This window comes from Periophthalmus magnuspinnatus, chromosome 13 (genome assembly GCF_009829125.3).
Source record: "Periophthalmus magnuspinnatus isolate fPerMag1 chromosome 13, fPerMag1.2.pri, whole genome shotgun sequence".
Classification (NCBI taxonomy): Eukaryota; Metazoa; Chordata; class Actinopteri; order Gobiiformes; family Gobiidae; genus Periophthalmus; species Periophthalmus magnuspinnatus.
The window spans coordinates 16,968,938-16,988,599 of record NC_047138.1 but is presented as its reverse complement, the minus strand read 5'-3'; the positions used below and the strand labels follow the sequence as shown (position 1 = coordinate 16,988,599).

Sequence of the window (19,662 nt, the reverse complement as noted above, 5' to 3'; positions counted from 1 at the left end):
GGTGGCTCGGGCATCTGATCCAGATGCCTCCTGAGTGCCTCCCTGGAGAGATGTTTTGGGCATGTTCCATGGGGAAGACCCCAGACATCCTGGAGGGGCTGTCTCTTGGCTGGCCTGGGAACACTGTGGGGGTCCCACCGGAGGAGCTGGAAGTGTGGGAAGTCTGGGAGTCTCTGCTGCTCCCGCAACCCGGCCCCCCGGATAGGCGGAAAAAAATGGATGGATGGAGAATTTGTACTCCTTTTTGACTTGCATCTAAACTAGAAATGCAAAGCTATGATATTTGGAACAGCTTAGAGTCTCAAAGTGAGTTGTTGTTTTACTGTAGACGCACTCACAACTTTTAACTTGTCTGGTCTCTTCGCTTCAGTCTTTGCAAATCTCATACAATTCTCCTCATGTTTGTGGTGTGTGCTTTTTGTTGCATGCTTTAAAAGTATTTAAGATTGAAAAATCTTGTAGCATGTGGCGGGCTTAAGATAATATTTTGGCTTTCCAAGAAGCACTGTATGTAAACATGATGTAAACCCAGACTTTACCAGACTAAATCAGGTCTAACATTAGACTAAACCAGATCTAAAATGAGTTCTAAATATTGATTAACCCAAAGGAGGACAAAACGTAAATAGATTTAGAGTACTTTTACTCCAAATTAATATTACTTGAGTAGAAGTAGTGTTCCAAGAAGTCACTCCTGTAAGAGTAAAAAGTATTTGAGAAAACGTCTTCTCAAGTAAGAGTAATTGTAAACATTTTTTAGAATTAAATCATATCTGAAGGAACATTTGTAAGAAACACAAATCATTTCATATTGTCAGCATAAAGCTTTTGTCACTTACTCACAGTAGGAATAGTACAAGTAGAAGTACTATTATTTCAATGTAAAAAAGTATTCTTAGTTAGTACTCTTTATCCTTTTTGCATACAATATCCAAATCATGCCCCCATTTCCCATCTACGCGAGGTATTTTTCGAAAACTATGTCAAAATCTTGAAGGCACAATTGTCCATTCTTGCGTATGTGGTATTTTTTCCTTCTTTTTATGCGGATCCATAATCTACCCAAAAGATTTCATTTTGCCTCTCCGAAAGCAGTGCGTCATGCATTGTTGTGGTTTGAAAAGCGCCATCTAGCTGCCTATTTTTAGCGACCCCTTTGTAATTGAGCGGCACAAGAGCAGCCGTGGAAGTAGCACAATGCTTCTCCATTAAGGCCCAGTACAATTAGCTCTCATAGTGCTTTCATACGACTCTGCTCTCATGGACCATTCTGTTCCAATCTGTGCAGATAGAGGCTCATCTTGACACGCTGATCAACGAGCAGGCGTCCTACGTCCTGACCAGAGCCGGACTCAGCTACATCTACAACTGTGTCCAGCAGCACAGCCCCGAGCAGGTTACTATGGCTACTATGTTATAAAGTTTGCATTTGGGAGAGGTCAGGAGATTAGAAAATTGTACTTTTAAGAGTGTTGTTACTTGTGAACAGTATTACTCAAGCAAACGTACAAATTGATTCAAGACATTAATCAAGTATAAGTAAAAATGTATTTGTGGGAACTACTACTCAACTTACAGTGGTGCTATTTCCAAGTGGAAGTACAAAGTAGTGGTCCAAGAAAGTGTTACTTGAGTAAGGGTAAAAATGTAATTGGGGAAAATACTACTCAACTAACAGTGCTATTACTTTCCAATATTATTACTCAAGTGGAAGTGCAAAGTAGTAGTCTAAGAAACTGCTACCCAAGTAAGAGTTACTAAGTAGTAGTTTCATTACTATGTACTCTTACTTAGATAGTAGTTCCTTGGACCACTACTTTGTACTTTTACCTGATTAATAATATTTGGAAATAACAGCACTCTTACTTAGGTAATAGTTTCTTGGAGCATTACTTTGTAGAGTGCTGTTATATCCAAATTGTATTAATCAAGTATAAATACAAATACTGGTCCAAGAAACTTACCCAAGTAAGGGTAAATAAGTATTTGGGAAAATGACTACTCAAGTAAGAGTAATTGAAAGAGGAACCATCTTGACATCTGATTTTATAATTTGAAGTTTATGTAAGAATAAAACAGTAATTAATGCCTCATAATCTGGTATTTTCAAAGCATAGAATAACAAAAATGATACAGATTTAATCGTATCTGAAGGATGCAAGAAATACAAACATTAAAAGCTTTATATTGACAATATGAAATGATTTGGTCACTTATAAAGTAAACTGAGTAATATTGATACTGATCTTAAATACTCACTTGATCTTAAAGACTTGATCATAGAAACTGGTACATTGCCTTTGGATTCAAAATCTCAAAACTGATGGTGGTTATGTTGATTTGGCTAAATACATCTCCTGTTTTAATGGCTTTCTAAAAAAAACACCTTAATAAACATTATCAGACTTAAAAAATAATAATAAAACACAAAAACGTAAAAAAGTATTCATATCCATCTTTGAATTTAGAAAGAAGCTTACCTTACCTTGTGTCACAAATATAAAAAAATGCTACTCTTTTCTCTCACCTCCTCTACTAGACCACTAATAGGCCTTCATGTCACGTTGTCATACTACCATTTATGCTTTTATAATATCTATCACCATGGCAACCTTATGAGCAAAAACTTAACAGCATTTCTATCAGCTATCTGAATGAAAAATACGAGATTGAACCTGTTATTAAACTCCATTAAAATGAATATCCTACACTGAATCATTCCTCTTGTACACTCACACATGAGATAGTTGTGGCGGACTTGGGTCATACCGGGACACACCACACCCAAAGCTGCAAACGCTGTCATTTAGGCACTACTTTCTCACTCTTTTTGGGTGGCCTTGGAGCCTTAAATAACATGGAAGTCGCAGTCACAGTCACTATTATACCTATTTGGGAGAATTCACTTTTAGAAGAGATTTGAGCGGAGGTAAAAGTCTTACCTAAGAAACATCCTTGGTGGAAGTTTTCAGAGAAGTACAAACACTCGACAAAGTTATTATTATTATTATTATTATTATTATTATACCACCTGGTTGTCGCCATGAAGATGTTATTGCTTTGCCTGAAATGTTCCGCAGTATGGGATAGATTTGTTCCATCTTTCCTGCCTTTATACAATTACATTTTTTATTGCTTGACCCTCTGGCTTAAAGGGCTAAAAAAATGCATTCTTAAAGTGAGCTGGCTGTCTTCTCCACAGATCTGACATTTAACTCAGCCTGGTGCTGTCATCTGCTTGTCTCCACGGAGATGGATACATTTAAAGCCATACAGAGGAACACTTCAAAGTGTTCTACACTACTACTCAAATCACAATTTCAATACTTGCAATCAGACTTTTGCTTTTTAAACTTTTTGCAGCAGCCCAAACATATTCCTCACTTTGCTAACGTATTCCTGGCGTAATAATTATTCACCACAATGAGTTTATAAGCGCTTTTCACACATTTTTGTAGCCAGAACAGAGTTTTGCTGTTGTTGTAAAGCTAACAACAACTAGCGTGCTAACACTGCATCAGCATTATTTCCTGGTTCGCCACTAGTAAAAATAATAAATGTAATTAGAAAAGAAATTTGGCATAGCCCCTTTAAATCAGCTTTACAGTCAAACCAAGATTTAACAAATTGCTCTTACCACCACCAGAGGCCACTGTTAGCCCATCCACACATGTTTTGTCATATTTCCCTGAAATTGTGGCTAACCTGAAATAGGTGTAAATGTCCATCTGAATAGGCCAGTCACTTTGTATATACTGCATTACTGCTTAGGGCCACATGCTTCATAAACCCATGTGTAAGTACTGCTCTGCTGCTCTGACCCTGCCCTTAATGTGGGCCATTTAGGTCTTAAAGCTCAGCCTAATGTGGCCATTCAGGTAATCACGCCTGGTTAACTGCCTTAAAGGTACTTACTCCTTTGCTTACAATGGTGTATTCTGTCACGCTACCTTCAAGACAGAGGGAGATTGGTTTAAAGTTATGGTTTGTTAAAAATCATAAAATTGTCATAAGCTATCATCTATACTTACACTGTTTTTGAGAATTACAGGAACCTTATGTAAATTGTAAACCATCCGGTCACACTTTACATCAAGGAACCACTCACCCATTCACACATGCATTGACACACCAATGTATGTAGACACTGGGGGCATTTTGGGTTAAGTGTCTTGCCCAAGGACACAACAACAGCATTCATCTGATGGAGATGGACGCACCGCCAACCTGTGGGTCAGTAGTCCTGACTGCTCAACCAATGGTGTTTATGTTAAGAGCAGGAATTTCAAAATGCCAACCTTCTGATCACTGGGCAAACACTCTACCAACTGAGCTACTGTGGCCCATTACCATGATAGAAAGATTTTTACTTTTAATAATGATTATTACTGATTAATAATGAGAGTTGCTTTTTTAGTTCAATAAATTGTATGATAATATAAAGAAATTGGTGAACACAATTTTTAATTATCTTGATGACTAACACTTTTAGGGTGCCCAAAATCAACCCATTGTAATTATTATTATTATTATTATTATTATTATTATTATTATTATTATTATTATTATTGTTATTATTAAATTAACTAGGACCATTTATTTACAATATTTTTTTACCATGAAATCAAGAGCTAAACTTTTACAACAATTACCACAATGAGAAGGAAAATGTGCAATAACAACATAACTAACCATATAAGTCTGCTATGAACAAATTGCTCCTTACTCTTTAAGAGTTCAGTTCTTTGCTCATTGATTCTGCAGAAATCCACCATGTTTTTCATCCCCCTGTGATTTTTTTTCCTTTTTTGTCATAAGCAGTCATGATTTTTTGATAGTTACTGACCATGCACATTCCTGATTGGCTAATCCACCTGTCAATCACATCCATCTGAACTCGGGGAGATGCACCGGTGACCTGACTCCCATCTTCATAAAGTATTAATTCTAGATCCCATTCCCAACAATGCTCTAAGTTGTTCTTCCGCTCCTCACTTGTTATCGCTGTTATAATTCAAGAGTTTTTACCTCTGCAGAGCCTTCACAGTTTATTCAACAATTCAAATTATACTTCAGGTTTGGTCATGATTAATTTTCCAGCACTAGTCTTCTCCACATTATCCACATAACAGACACCCTTTAGCTGATGTTTTTAGCTCCTGTAAGTTGTTGATCTGTGTGACCTACATGGCAGAACAAAGGGCCCTGCTTCAGAGGCGGCCTCGGGGCCCTAGTCGGTGGCCCCTCTTTTGTCACGGGGGGCCCTCAAGGTTGACAGTTAACATTATGTAACCACATTTCTCCTGGGGTTATCCTGGGACGTGTACCTTCTAATTTCATTTCGAGCTGTTTTTGGCGCACTTGAAAGTCTCGCTGACAGTTTAAACTGATTAGAACCAAACGAAAGCCTCACATATTTTATTACGAGATAGAAGTGACTTTAACTAGAGGGTTGCGGAGGTATTAACAGCATTCCTATGACCTAGTTTTGGCTCCTGACACTTCAGTTAAGATCAAGTTGGAAAGACATTCTCAATTTCACAATTTAAACGTGGGTCATTGGGGTTGAGGTGTGTCAAACTGCCACAGTAGACCACTTGTCACATGTATTCCAATTTATTGTTATAGCCCTGCATCTGTCTCTCTGAAGACCATGCCAGAAGAATGTTTCAGAATTAAGCATTAGCCCCGCCTACTTAGTCTCTTCTCTCACTCTGATGTTCATCCATGACAGAGAAGCAACTGTCTGGGGTGGTCACAGGCAGTTGTTTCCACGTGGTTCTCATCTACCAGTGACTGATTGAATACAAATTGTTTCTTCTTCATAGTTCTTCTCCAAAAATGCATTTCTATGTGTCTGTGAGTGTTTCCACCAAATAAAATTTTATTTGATATTTTTGATTATGTGTTGAACTAAAGCCGTACCTTTGGTTCCTAGGGCCCTCTGTCCCTTCTGCCCAGTATGGACAACTCATCAGTGAAAGCAGCTATGGTATGTATCACAGCTAACCTGGCTCATGACAGACTGATGCGTGTCACTCTGAATTGAGTTGTACACATACACATATAATATATACTGTCAGGCCTTATTGCACCAGTGGGGACACACCAAGATGGATTCTTTTGAACTCACAAATATCGTGAGAATCTATCTTGCTGTGCAAGGTTATTTAACAGTGAGCATTTTTTCATTTGTATAAATATGTTGTTCTATTTTTCAAGCTCATAAAAGAAATTGTATTGTGCCATAGCAGCTTCACAACTTCCTCACCATTATGTTTTTTTTTATTTTTTTGGTTTTTTATTCCACCTATATTTTAGCCTGTACTTTTGTGTGTTTTTTTTTGTTTTACTTTTTTTTTGTTTACATTTTCCATTTGTGTGCACAGGTCCAGTTTGATCGGTACTTGTCGTCGCCAGACACTCTAGTGATGCCACAGCTCAACTTTCTGCTCAGTGCTGCCATCAAGTAAGTCCTGCCTAATGTGAATTTTACATTCAAATATTATTAAGGACACTTTAGACCAAAATAATGGAAACAAGTAGTAGTCAGTAATGTTTAAAAATAAGATCGTTACTGAAGTATTCACGAAAACATTACAATAAAGTAATAAAAGTTAAAAATAAAAAAGTCAAGTACAGTACTGGCCCCATGTTCTTAAAGTGCATGTGTCAGCTTAGTCTACACTTTTCTTTAAAGCATAGTTACCCTGATTATTTTTGAAAAAGACTAATAATTTGGTACAACAACTGTACTGTAAACGAGGGACAAAGCTTGTCTAATTTGCACAAGAGTGATATTTGATTAATAAAAATAATAATAATAAAATTACATGACTTGTTAAATAAAGGTGCAGTCCCACCGATCCAACTGTCAATCTCACGCTCCATCCTTCCCTCACTCATGAACAAGACCCCGAGATACTTGAACTCCTCCAGTTGAGGCTTGAACTCTCTACCCACCCAGAGAGGACAAATCAGCTTTTTCCGGTCAAGAACGATGGCCCCGGGTTTGGAGGTGCTGATTCTCATCCCAGCCGCTTCACACTCAGCTGCAAACCGCCCCAGTGCCTGCTGCAGGTCCTGGTTCAATGAAGCCATCAGGACAACATTATCTGCAAAAAGCAGAGATACGATCCTGTGGTCCCGGAACCGGATCCCCTCCGACCCCTGGCTGCGCCTAGAAATTCTGTCCATAAAAACAATGAACAGAACCGGTGACAAAGGGCAGCCCTGGTGGAGCCCATTTGGTCACCAGGAACAGAGCTGATTTGCTCCAGTCATAGAGGGACTGGACAGCCCTTAGCAAAGAGCCCCAGACCCCGTACTCCCAAAGCCACCCCCCAAAGGACACCACGAGGGACACGGTTGAATGCCTTCTCCAGATCCACAAAGCACATGTGGACTGGACCCAATGGAGAGTAAAGAGCTGGTCCAGTGTTCTGCGACCAAGACAGAAACCACATTGCTCCTCCTGAATTGGTCGGATTCTCCTCTCCAGTCCCTGGCTGAGGAGTGTGATTACCCTGTAGTTGGAACACACCCTCCAGTCCTCTTTAAAGCGAGGGACCAGTACCCCGGTCTTCGAATCCAGAGGTAGTGTCCATAACCAATCTCCTTCCAGTTAGCTGTAAGAGCCTGTCCAATGCTTTGCCCACAAGCCTAAATCACACATGCTCCTACACAACAATTCTCCATCAATATACAAAAACATGATAGGTTGATTGTGGTGTGATAACGCTCTGAAGGAGGGGTGACTTAACGCGGAGAGCAAAAGGAAGGCGTTAATACCTCATAGAAGTAAAATAAACCGTCTTTAATGGTCACTCAAATTAACATGGTGTTCTTGTCAAATATTCTAAAGAGGGTTTTCACCAGGCTGAGTTAAACAGCACATGTGATAAACTGGCTTTACAGTCCCTTTCTTTCACATGAGTATTACCATTATTAGCATCCAAACAAAGCACTCTGCTGCATGCATACTACATGTGTGTACAGTATGTGTGCTGCTTGCTCCCCCACTCTGCTCTCAAAATGCAATGCATTTAGCCTCATTCTCTCTGTTTCTCTACCTCTTTCTCCATCCCTGTTCTGTACCTTTATCCGCTTATCTCCTCATCTTTCTCCATATAACACTCTACCTCCCTCTCCATACTTTCTCTCTCTCTCTCTCTCTCTCGCCATACTCTACCCCCATCACTCTCTCCCAACCTTTGTCCATTTATCTCTACATCTCTCTCTCTCTACGTCACGTTCTGTCTCTTTCCATACTTTCTCTACCTCTCTCTCTCCATACTCTAGCCCTCTCACTCTCTCCTAACCTTTGCCTGTTTATCTCCCCATCTATCTCCCTCTACGTCACTCAACCTACGTCTCTCCTCATGCTGTCTCTACCTCTCTCTCTCACTCACTCTCTCAACCTTTACCTGTTTATCTCCCCATCTTACTCTCTACGTCATTTTTCTCTACATCTCTCCCCATACTTTCTCTACTTCTCTCTCACCATACTCTACCCCTCTCATTCTCTCCCAACCTTTGTCTGTTTATCTTCCCATTTTTCTCTCTACATCTCTCCTTCTCCCCCTCTTTTTATTTATCTGTATTTCACTACATCCTCTCTCATCCTTTTCCTTGGCCTTCTGTACCTCTCTCTATTCGTCCTTGTCTCTCTACCTCTCTCTACCTCCTTCTCTGTACCAGTCTTTCTTATACTCTCGTTATCTTTCTTGTCACGTTTTTCTGTCTCTCTCTCCCTTTCTGTCCCTCTCTTTTCATTCTATCTCTTTCCATCCATCTCTCTGTCTATATCTCTCCAGCTATCTCAACCTCTCTTCTTTCTTTCTAACTCTCTCCTCATTTAACTTTCATTATCCTCTCCCTATCTCTCTTTTTCCCTATTTTTTTGCTTTACTTCTTTCCATATAACCGTCTATATCTCTATATCTCAACCTCTCTGTCTCTTCTGTCTTTCTCACTCTGTCTATATATTCGCTTCTCTTTTCACTCTACCTCTTTCCATCCGTCTCTTTCTATGTATTCGTCTACATCTCTCCAGCTATCTCAACATCTCTACCTCCTCTCTTTCTCCCTCCGTCTATATTCACCTCCCTTTCACCCCCCTCCCTGCCACTCTTCCATCTCTCTCTCCCTCCCTCTCTCTATATTAACCTCCATTTCACTTCCCCTCTCTTCCTCCCTCTCTGTATATATTTACCTCCTCTCTCTCTTTCTCCCCCTCTCCTTCCCTCCTTCTCTCCCTCTATATTTACCTCCCTCTCTTCCCCCCTCTGTCCCTCCCTCCATCTATATTCACCTCCCTTCCACCTCCCCTCTCTCCGTCCATCCCTCTCTCAGTCTACATTGAGGTCTACTTTGTGTGAGTCACGTTTGTACCGGGAAAGCGGCGCCTGGCTCTGAACATCAGCTTAATGTTCTCTATTAATGGACTGATGCGGCCCAGGACGCCATTTAATTAGCTTCTGCTCCATTTCGCACTCCCCGGAATCGCCCCCCCAACCTCGCCACGCACCTCCACCAACCCACCAACCAACAACAACCACCTACCTGCCTAGCTGTAGCATATCTTATCTTAAAAGCAGATGAAAAACAGAGCTAATGCAGTGTGCTATTGTGCAAGCTTGGTTCTCATGGGGACCAATTAGATCTATGGAGAGAAGAGTGGGAGAGTGGCACAGGCTCAACCCTCCCACGGTGAGTTTGCATGACAGGAATCTCAGGGGGCGAGCAGCATCCTCCGCTATAGAGATGTGAGTGTGCGGACATTGTGGAAGTCGGATTGGATATCAAAATGAATATATTTAAATGTGTTGTCCATGATTTTTACCATCTTAAAAACTTGAAAAGCAGAATTAGTTCATTTTAAATGGTTTGCTGTGATCCAGTGTTATTCCTCACTTACCTTATGTGTTAAGAGAATTCTAATTATTAAAATTTTAAATTTTAAGCGCTTATAAGCTCGCATAGGCGAGAGCGGAGTTTTGCCATGACAGTAAAGCTGTCACCGTGCACTCGATTATAAGACAATAAATTAATAATAATAATAATAATATATTTTATTTGTATTATTGGATTTGGTGCCGACGAGTAAGAGTTCTGTTTTATTGCCGTTAAGTTTGAGGAAGTTTGAGGTGAACCAGGTTTGTATTTCTGTGAGGCAGTCTGTCAGGGAAGAGGGTGGAAGTGTAGAGTTGGGTTTACTGGAAATGTAGAGCTGGGTGTCATCCGCGTAACAGTGAAAGTGAATGTGGTGTTTTCTAAAGATGGAACCAAGGGGGAGAAGATAGATTAGAAAGAGCAGAGGACCGAGGACAGAACCCTGAGGAACACCTGATGTGACAGGGAAGGGATGTGAGGTGAATGACTTGAGCTGAATAAACTGAGAGCGATCTGAGAGGTAGGAGTGGAACCAGGAGAGGGGAGTACCAGAGACACCAATGGAGGAAAGTCTGTCAAGGAGGATGGAGTGTGAAATGGTGTCAAATGCTGCACTGAGATCTAGCAGGAGGAGGATGGAGAGTGAACCAGAGTCAGCAGAGAGGAGGAGGTCGTTTGTGATTTTCAAAAGGGCAGTTTCAGTGCTATGGAGGGGACGGAAGCCAGATTGAAATTGTTCGTAGATGTTATTGGAGGAAAGATGAGTGTGGAGGTGGGCAGCAACTGTTTTCTCAAGGAGTTTGGAAATGAAGGGTAGGTTTGAAATGGGACGAAAGTTATTGAGGTCAGAGGGATCAGAACCGGGTTTTTTGAGTATCGGAGTGACGGAAATTACTTTCTAATTAGATGCAGACAGCACACAGCAAACTTATTTTGACCTCAAGAGCTACTTATACAATATATCTGTACATGCCCTTTAAGAATAATCCAACTATGATGAATTACTCATTTGTATAGATGAAATGATTCAATGTTATGTAGGAATGAATGAATACTTTTTGAAAACATTATCAACCAAGTAAAGGCTGAAACATGATGACGGAAGATTTCCAGATAGACAGTTTTACATTATATATGGGTGCGTGGGCGGGTGTGGGTGTGGGTGTGTGTAGGTGTGTGTAGGTGTGTGTAGGTGTGTGTGGGTGTGTGTGGGTGTGTGTGTGTCTGTATATGTTGTTGAGTCTGTGTTGTCCAGATAACGATTATGGTTACCAAACTGAGATTACTTTTAATACTCCACTATCATGGTTTCCCTGATTCATCATTGCAGCCCTAATGTTCTATTTTGGAACACTATAGGCTGTATATGCATTTATAATTGTCCTGGTTTGGTCCTGGTTTAGAACCCTGTTTAATCCTAATATAGAATTGGACGATAGTTCTGTTCTAGTCCAGTTTTAGTTCATAAGTGGTCTTTGTGCATGTCAATGCACCCTTTATAAGCAGAACATTATTTAACAAGCTCGTTTAGGTCATATTACTCAAATTGAAGTACATTTAAACAACTAAAATAGTTTGTAAAAGGACCTGTACCTGATTTCACATCATGAGTTAGAAACATGTTTAAGTTTGAGCTTTAAGCCCTGATCACTTAATCTTTTGAATATCAGTTGAGCATTATGCATTGCATGAGTATTCTAGCTAAATTAACTCGTATGTATGTTCAGTGTTATTCCTCACTAACATAACATAATATTGTCAGATTGAACAAGTGTTTACAAGATGCATGTTGTACTTCACCACTCATTTCCACTGGAGTGATTATTATCATTAATGTAATAAATCACAGTTGAACTGGTATCTGAAGTGGGACTGCCCTGATCACCTCCCAGTTTGCCAGTGGTAATTACCAGTTCAAGTTCCAGGGGATTTTTTCAAGTCTGAGGCATGAAATATTCCAGTTACCAGTTGTTTGGAACGCACAGTTATCTTTGCTTAGCAATGCTGTCAATCAAACCTTAACCTCCCTAGCGGGAGCAGAATTCAGGGAAAGAGGGCACCTCATTGGTCTGTGTTCATATCTTGATTTACAGGCAAAATAGCAAAATAAAAACAGCAGTATCACACAGAGCTGCTTAATATGAACATTTTAAAAGAGAGGCAATGATTTTTTGCAATGGCCGTGCCAAAATGGGACAAGTTTAGCCCACGGAGCCGCTCCCATCACCCAGCACCTGACACATGCTTCTAATGCTAATGCAAAAGCTAAAGCGAACCACATGCACCACACATACTACACACACGTGGATTGACTAAAAACATTATGCTCTATTGATCAAATAGTCTGACCATGAGCCCAAGATATTATAAAATCTTATGACTAAAAACACAAATATTTAAAACTAGTGTAACTTCTATAAATACTTCAGCTAAGATTTAATGAAACTACCGTTACTCTACAATTAAATGAATTTTTTTTTTTTACTTCTGCAAGAAATTAGAAGTTAATGCGCACGCTACATAAGGGACAGCACCACACAGCATGGGCCCTGATGGAACTATAGGTGCCCCACAGGTCTTCTACAGGACCACCTCCTGCTCAATGACCCTGGACGGGGGACAATGGAGACATAACCCGATGCACTTAGACCACTCAGTATGTCAGTATGTTTGTCGAGGACGACTCGGCTAGCTCTGTCCACTGCCCAGTGGGATTATGGGCCTTATGTTTGGTCGGTTGAAAGTCTGTCTACAGAATCATAACCTATAATGACAAACACATTAAGCAAGTTATAGAACTATTACAGGTTAGGCTGAAATTGGGTTAAAAAATATTCATATCTACTGGACATTTAAAATGAAAGTCAGCAATAATACACATTTGAGAAATGCTTATTTTTACCCTTTAAATTGTGATTTCAATTTGATCGTGATTCAGCTCGCAGCCCTCATTAATATTATTACAGATGAAACATGTCCTGTACCTCATGACTGGATCTGCACCTCTCCAGTGTAGTGTTAGGTTCACTTTGTCATCTGCATTTGACCCATTTCACACATTACCTGTATCTTATCAGCCACCAGTTCTGTGACCCCAGCAGTGTTTTCTGTCATACAGAAGGCTGCAGACAAGAAAAGAAAATTAATATCAGACATTTTAAACAGTTTCCTCATTATTATACGATTAGGTGTGATGGGCATAACAGACAGACACAGGTCTTTAGTCTCTACATCAGTGTGAACACAGCTCTGTTATATTACTGTCCGTCATAAATCTGACCAGTTGAAACAGTGTTCTTTACTCCTTCATTTAAAAATATTCGGGGATTTTAAAAAACAAATAAACCACTAAATTAAATACATAAATACATACACTCACCTAAAGGATTATTAGGAACACCTGTTCATTTTCTCCTTAATGCAATTATCTAATAAACCAATCACATGGCAGTTGATCAAGACAATCTCCTGAACTCCAAACTGAATGTTAGAATGGGAAAGAAAGGCGATTTAAGCAATTTTGAGCGTGGCATGGTTGTTGGTGCCATGCACAACCATTTCTAGGGTTTACAAAGAATGGTGTGAAAAGGGAAAAACATCCAGTATGCGGCAGTCCTGTGGGCGAAAATGCGTTGTTGATGCTAGAGGTCGGAGGAGAATGAGCCGAGTGATTCAAGCTGATAGAAGAGCAACGTTGACTAAAATAACCACTCGTTACAACCGAGGAATGCAGCAAAGCATTTGTGAAGCCACAACACGCACAACCTTGAGGCGGATGGGCTACAACAGCAGAAGACCCCACCGGGTACCACTCATCTCCACTACAAATAGGAAAAAGAGGCTACAATTTGCACGGGCTCACCAAAATTGGACAGTTGAAGACTGGAAAAATGTTGCCTGGTCTGATGAGTCTCGATTTCTGTTGAGACATTCAAATGGTAGAGTCAGAATTTGGCGGAAACAGAATGAGAACATGGATCCATCATGCCTTGTTACCACTGTGCAGGCTGGTGGTGGTGGTGTAATGGTGTGGGGGGTGTTTTCTTGGCACACTTTAGGTCCCTTAGTGCCAATTCGGCATCGTTTAAATGCCACGGGCTACCTGAACATTGTTTCTGACCATGTCCATCCCTTCATGACCACCATGTACCCATCCTCTGATGGCTACTTTCAGCAGGATAATGCACCATGTCATAAAGCTCGAATCATTTCAAATTGGTTTCTTGAACATGACAATGAGTTCACTGTACTACAATGGCCCCACAGTCACCAGATCTCAACCCAATAGAGCATCTTTGGGATGTGGTGGAACGGGAGCTTTGTGTCCTGGATGTCCATCCCACAAATCTCCATCAACTGCAAGATGCTATCCTATCAATATGGGCCAACATTTCTAAAGAATGCTTTCAGCACCTTGTTGAATCAATGCCACGTAGAATTAAGGCAGTTCTGAAGGCGAAAGGGGGTCAAACACCGTATTAGTATGGTGTTCCTAATAATCCTTCAGGTGAGTGTATATTATATAGCGTAATTTGCACGTCAATATAAGTTTGTTAGGCATAATTTAAACAGTGCCTTCGTGTTATCCAACCTCCAAGCTTGACTGGCTAAGTGTTTAGTCCCATGTCCATGAAAACGCGGTTGTTTCCTCCTTGTAGCTTATTGAATTACTCTGTGGACTTCTATGCTCCTAATAGTAAAAAGATGATTAGTTTTTGTTGATCATCTGTCCCAATACAATAGTTTGAGCAGACATTTCACCGCAGATTACCAGTCTTTTAGCTTAACTCTACAAGGCTTACTCTGTTAATAACAAACTTCTTTGACAGTTTTGCGGGCATTATGGCCTTACGACATGTTTACATTTGTGTTCGTAATGATTTCATAAAGTTAAAGGAGTGTACTTACATGTCTTCTCCGCTCTTCACTCCGAGCTTTTCACTCCGTGTTTTTCGAACATGGGATATTGGAGGCTGCTCAGATGTACCCTTTGTTCCTGGCTGATCTCTCCTGGCCACATTTATCGGCCGCATTCGTGAGGGTGTATGAAATGGGACAGGCCTTGTCATGGTGAAAGTGACGTAAGTGGACTTCAAATCCAGCCGACAAAGGGTGCAGCCGTTGAATTGGGACACGGCTCATGTCTGAAACCTGGCAATAGAAATATAAAATGTTGTGTTTTTTATTGAAATGTGATTTATTCAAAGGGTTTCAGCTTACATATTTATAGTAATTTCTCCTAGTTCAAATTTGGGGAAGGGGGGACGTAACAAAACAAAGCATATTCCCTAACTTAACTTTGAACAGAATCCCATTATTAAACATAAATCACAAAAAGCAATTAGATATTTTTCACAAATCCTCCCGTCCTACTATATATAAATAGCAAGCCTGTCTAGACCTTTGGCTCCATAAATGGCTGTGTACACCATAAGCTGTCACTCGCATTGTCATACAAAATGAATGGAAAGCTAATCGGTGCTATTACACACACGCTAATCTCCAAGTGACGTATGACTCATTTATTTCTATGTCAAAGCGTACGGCTCGGAGTATGACCTCAAATCATAGAGCAAACTTGTACCTCATTACCCATAATTCCACTGTCTGTCTGCTGTACGCAAGCCAAACAAATCAGGGTCAGTTATTTTAAAATCTCAAATGCTTTGACAGGGCACATATTTGAAAGAATGTGGACTGAGCTGTGGAGGTGTGGCAGGATTTCAGTGTGCTGAGGTCACAGGTGGTTGTCTATAAAGAGCTCATATTACTCATCAGAAGTACAAGTACGTAGTAGTGACTAATACTGTGACATACAATACACGCAGTTTCCAGTTTGGTGTAGGATATTTGTTTTAAATTGCAGTCATTTGATGTATTTAAATTTGATATGCGAGATGATAACAAATCTATTACTAGCTACATTCCGTCTGCAAACCCTAAGATAGTAAAAGCCAAAAGTAAAATCTGTCAACTGGACAAAAAGTTGTAGGAGAGAAGACATTTCACTGCTCATTCAAGCTGCTTCTTCAGTTCTGGTCAGATATTTCTATCTGAAGGGAGGAGCTAACTACCCTGAAGACTGCCTCAGATGTACTTAATATATTCATTCAGGTCTTAATGGGTGCTTCCACACCTATTGGCATCCTGGCTATTTCTTTTGTTCTCTTTGTTTCCTTAATTTTCTTTGGGTCTGCGGATGGAGTTAAAGTTGGGGAGAAAGATGATGTCTTAGTCCACCATTCCTGTTCAAGGAAGGGTTGTCTTTCCTAACAAAAATTGCTTCTTTAACTCCTCTTTCAAACCTTTTCTTTTCTCTGGCTAAGATCTGAACCTCACTATCTTCAAAGGAGTGGTTAGTGGCTTTGAGATGAAGATGTACGGCAGACTAGGGTCCCGAGAAGCTCTGCCAATACTGTTGCGAGATCTCCATCTCAAAGCTACTAACCACTCCTTTGAAGATTGTTGCACATAAACATTGAACATTTGTCATAAATCAGCCTCCTTTACGTAATATTTTGCTGCAGAACCTTTCCCAAATTATCCCTTGAAATGAACGGTATTCCCACTTAACCACAAGTGTTACAAAGAAAGCGTGGTTTTGTCACATTTACAGCAAAAGTGGGTAGGGCAGAATAAGAACAATACAAATACACAAACTTCAGTGCTGAAATCCAGTTAGTTTAAACCTAAGATGCCTCTCTCTGAGCTGAAAGGTCACTACCTAAACCCCAGCACCTGCAGCCAATCATGAATCAGTGCTAGTGCAGCCTCAGGAGCTCAGTGAGTGAATTCTGGGGGTTCGGAACATTCACAAATAAAGACTAAACTAACTAACTAACATGAGCCATGGCCTGTATATATACTGAGAAGGCTCTAGCAGAGTACTTGCACTTCAAACTAATATTATACAAGTAAAAGTGAAAGTACAGTGTCAGAATTAGGGATGCACCGATCTGAAATTTGATTGGTATCAGCGCTGATCCTGATAAATTCTGATATCGGCTTACAATTATTGGTTCAACTGCTATTCTGGTTTGACATTCAACTCGATGTAATAAGACTATTTACTGGTTCTATTGGCCCAGAAAGTCTCACAATTAATTTTTATTTACACAGAGCTGTTCTGTAAATAATAGTTAAATAACATATCAGTTTTGGCATATTTTATTTTTTGTTTAAAGGAAAAAATGCTGTTTTCAGTCTGTGCTCTTGTTTCCATTGTTTCGAAATCGGAACTGAGAACGATAGATCAGTGTATCCCTCACCATGGACATTTTAATTCTAAAGTGCTAAAATGGTTCCCCTGTGTGTTGCAGAGAGCAGATCTTCCGTCAGTCCACAGAGCTGGTGTGCAGGGCCTACGCAGAGGTGTACGCCGCTCTCACAAACCCAGCCAACGGATACAAGGACGCCGAGAACCTGGTGCCTCGGTCGCCCCCGCAGGTCCAGACCTTACTGTCCTGAGACTCTGCTCCCCCCTCCTCCACCTGCTCTTCTCACCACCACAGCAGCAGCAGCAGGAGAAGCCAAAGACACAAGCACCACGAGGTTATTTAAAGAGCAGAGTGGTCGGGATGGCGTCATGACATAAATGTATAAAGTAAGGCGGGGTTTTCTGTGGGCCAGAGGGAAAGTACATTACATTCAGTATATACAGTTGTGTTAGATTGGTGTGGCCTGCTTTTTTCCGTTCCTGTTGCATGTCTATAGGCATATGAGTTCTGTTGTGCAAAGTCCTGTTTTTATCACTTCTATTGAACATAAAGTGAACTCATTAATGTAGTTTTGAATGAGTTTTTTTTCTTAAATACTTCACATGTCTATTGTGTGGTGAGCTATATAAATTGTCATATTCAGACTTGTCACATTCAAACCCCCGCATTAGCTTACTGCAATGGTGATGTCTGTTGTCAACAAGATGCTACCACAATGGAAGTGTTGAAATGATCAGTGTGTGTCCAGTCAAGATGCATTGACTTTAAAGTGGAACTAAACACTTAAACTCCACCCACAAACACGAAAAAGAAAAGAGTACAGAGGGAGGAGGGGTGCATTCTGGTGGTATAAGGAGGAATAGTGTGATTGTTTTAACAGGTAACCACACTTCAAACTCAGCCCCTGCAGCCAGGTGTTTGTTATCAGAAACACCTCCTGTGTGATGTCACTAACTACTTGAAATCACAGTGGCCACTGAAGGCAGTACACAACCAGTTTTTGACCGTTTTTTAACCAGAAAGCTACAGATTTACCTAGTTTGCGCTACGATTGTCAAAAAAAAGGTAACTGTAGATGATACTATTAAAACATCATATACATTTTAGCAGCAAGGCAAGTTTATTTGTATAGCACAATTCCTACACAAAGTAATTCAAAGTTCTTTGCAGAATAAGAAGGACATTAAAATCACACAAATCAAAACCTAAATAACCACAAATAAGCGTCATAAAATTAACATTAAAACAGAAGAGTGCAGAATGAAGACCTTTCAGTCATACGCACAGCTAAACAGTTGCATAAAACGGAAACACTGATTCCCCATGTTTAGTCCTGACTCTGGGCACCAGCAAGAGGTCTGACCCTGAAGTCAGCAAAAATTATGTAAAAATAGAATCTGTCCCCTTTTAGATCAAGTTGAAAACATTTTTGTAACTTCATTTATCCAACTGCAATGATTCATGGTTACTACCAACAATGTAAAAATAAAAACTAAAAATGTTAAAAAGCCGTTTTCTCAATTTTGCTATTTGGAACGTTGGACCTGTGACTTAATCCAATGCAACCCTGAACTGTTATGAAAAGTGTTTCCTGCTCCAATGACATAACTGACCACAGACCTCAGATGACAGGGTGAAGCGGCTCTGAGACTGTGCGCGCTGCTTCTCTGCCCTGTGGGTGACACCGGGGTTCTGCTCCTCCGGCTCTGTGCTCTGGGACTGGCAGTCCTTCCAGCGGTCAGCACAGAGGTCAGGACTTCCCCAGCTCTGCTCCTGTTCCACTCCTCTTCTGCCGTATGTAGTCACTCATAATAGTTCTAAGCTTGAAAAGAACAGACGTTTCCAAAATAATCACTGAACTAAATCACTAAGTGTTTCAGCATGGAGGTTTTAGTTGGTCTTTTTGTTGCTGTTGCTAAGGTAAGGTAAAATATACTTTGAATTTCCCTCATGATGGATTAATAATCTGCATTTGACCCTTTTTAAATAGTGTCATAGAGGCAACCTGCATTATACCTATGATGCAAGGATTAGCCAGTTGTTTTACTCAAATTATTGCTACTTTAAAATAACAAATAAGTGGAAGTAAATAAAAAAAGTTACCAAAAACTATTCAGAAAAAAGGTGAAAATTTGTACTCAAAAAACAGGATGTGTGTTTTTGTGGTTGAGGGTCTGCCACCACTTCAAATACAAGTGTTTTTATTGCACCTGGACATCTTGAAAAACATGCATGCTTACTGTGAACGGGTCACCTCTCCTTAGATTTGACCTGTAACCTCACTTGGTGGGGTCATCTACTTGTATCCATGAAGACAGAAAGTTAAATTATATGCTGAACATTTCATACAAAGCAATAACATCTCCATGGAGACAAGCAGGAAAAATTCCATAGTTCTCCTTTAATCAGGGACATATGACACAAATGTATGCAACACTGGTATTTACAGACATGACCTTTAAGATTTTCTAGTGGATGTGCTCACAGTGGGAATAATCAAAACTTTTTTTTTTTTTTTTACTTTGAATTAATATTATTTGAGTACATTTAA

The 19,662-nt window shown here is 40.1% G+C and overlaps 1 protein-coding gene across 1 annotated transcript in view; it reads left to right on the top strand.

Moving 5' to 3' along the window:
* The window catches only part of cog6 (component of oligomeric golgi complex 6), a 62,341-nt gene extending 43,126 nt beyond the window's left edge, over positions 1-19,215 (top strand). The window contains exons 16-19 of the mRNA XM_033977142.2: positions 1,289-1,396; positions 5,939-5,992; positions 6,390-6,469; positions 17,214-19,215. Of these exons, the coding sequence (XP_033833033.1) occupies positions 1,289-1,396; positions 5,939-5,992; positions 6,390-6,469; positions 17,214-17,361 (390 nt within the window). The 3' untranslated portion in view covers positions 17,362-19,215. The remainder of the gene's footprint in view (positions 1-1,288; positions 1,397-5,938; positions 5,993-6,389; positions 6,470-17,213) is intronic.
* The last annotated feature ends 447 nt before the right edge of the window (positions 19,216-19,662 follow it).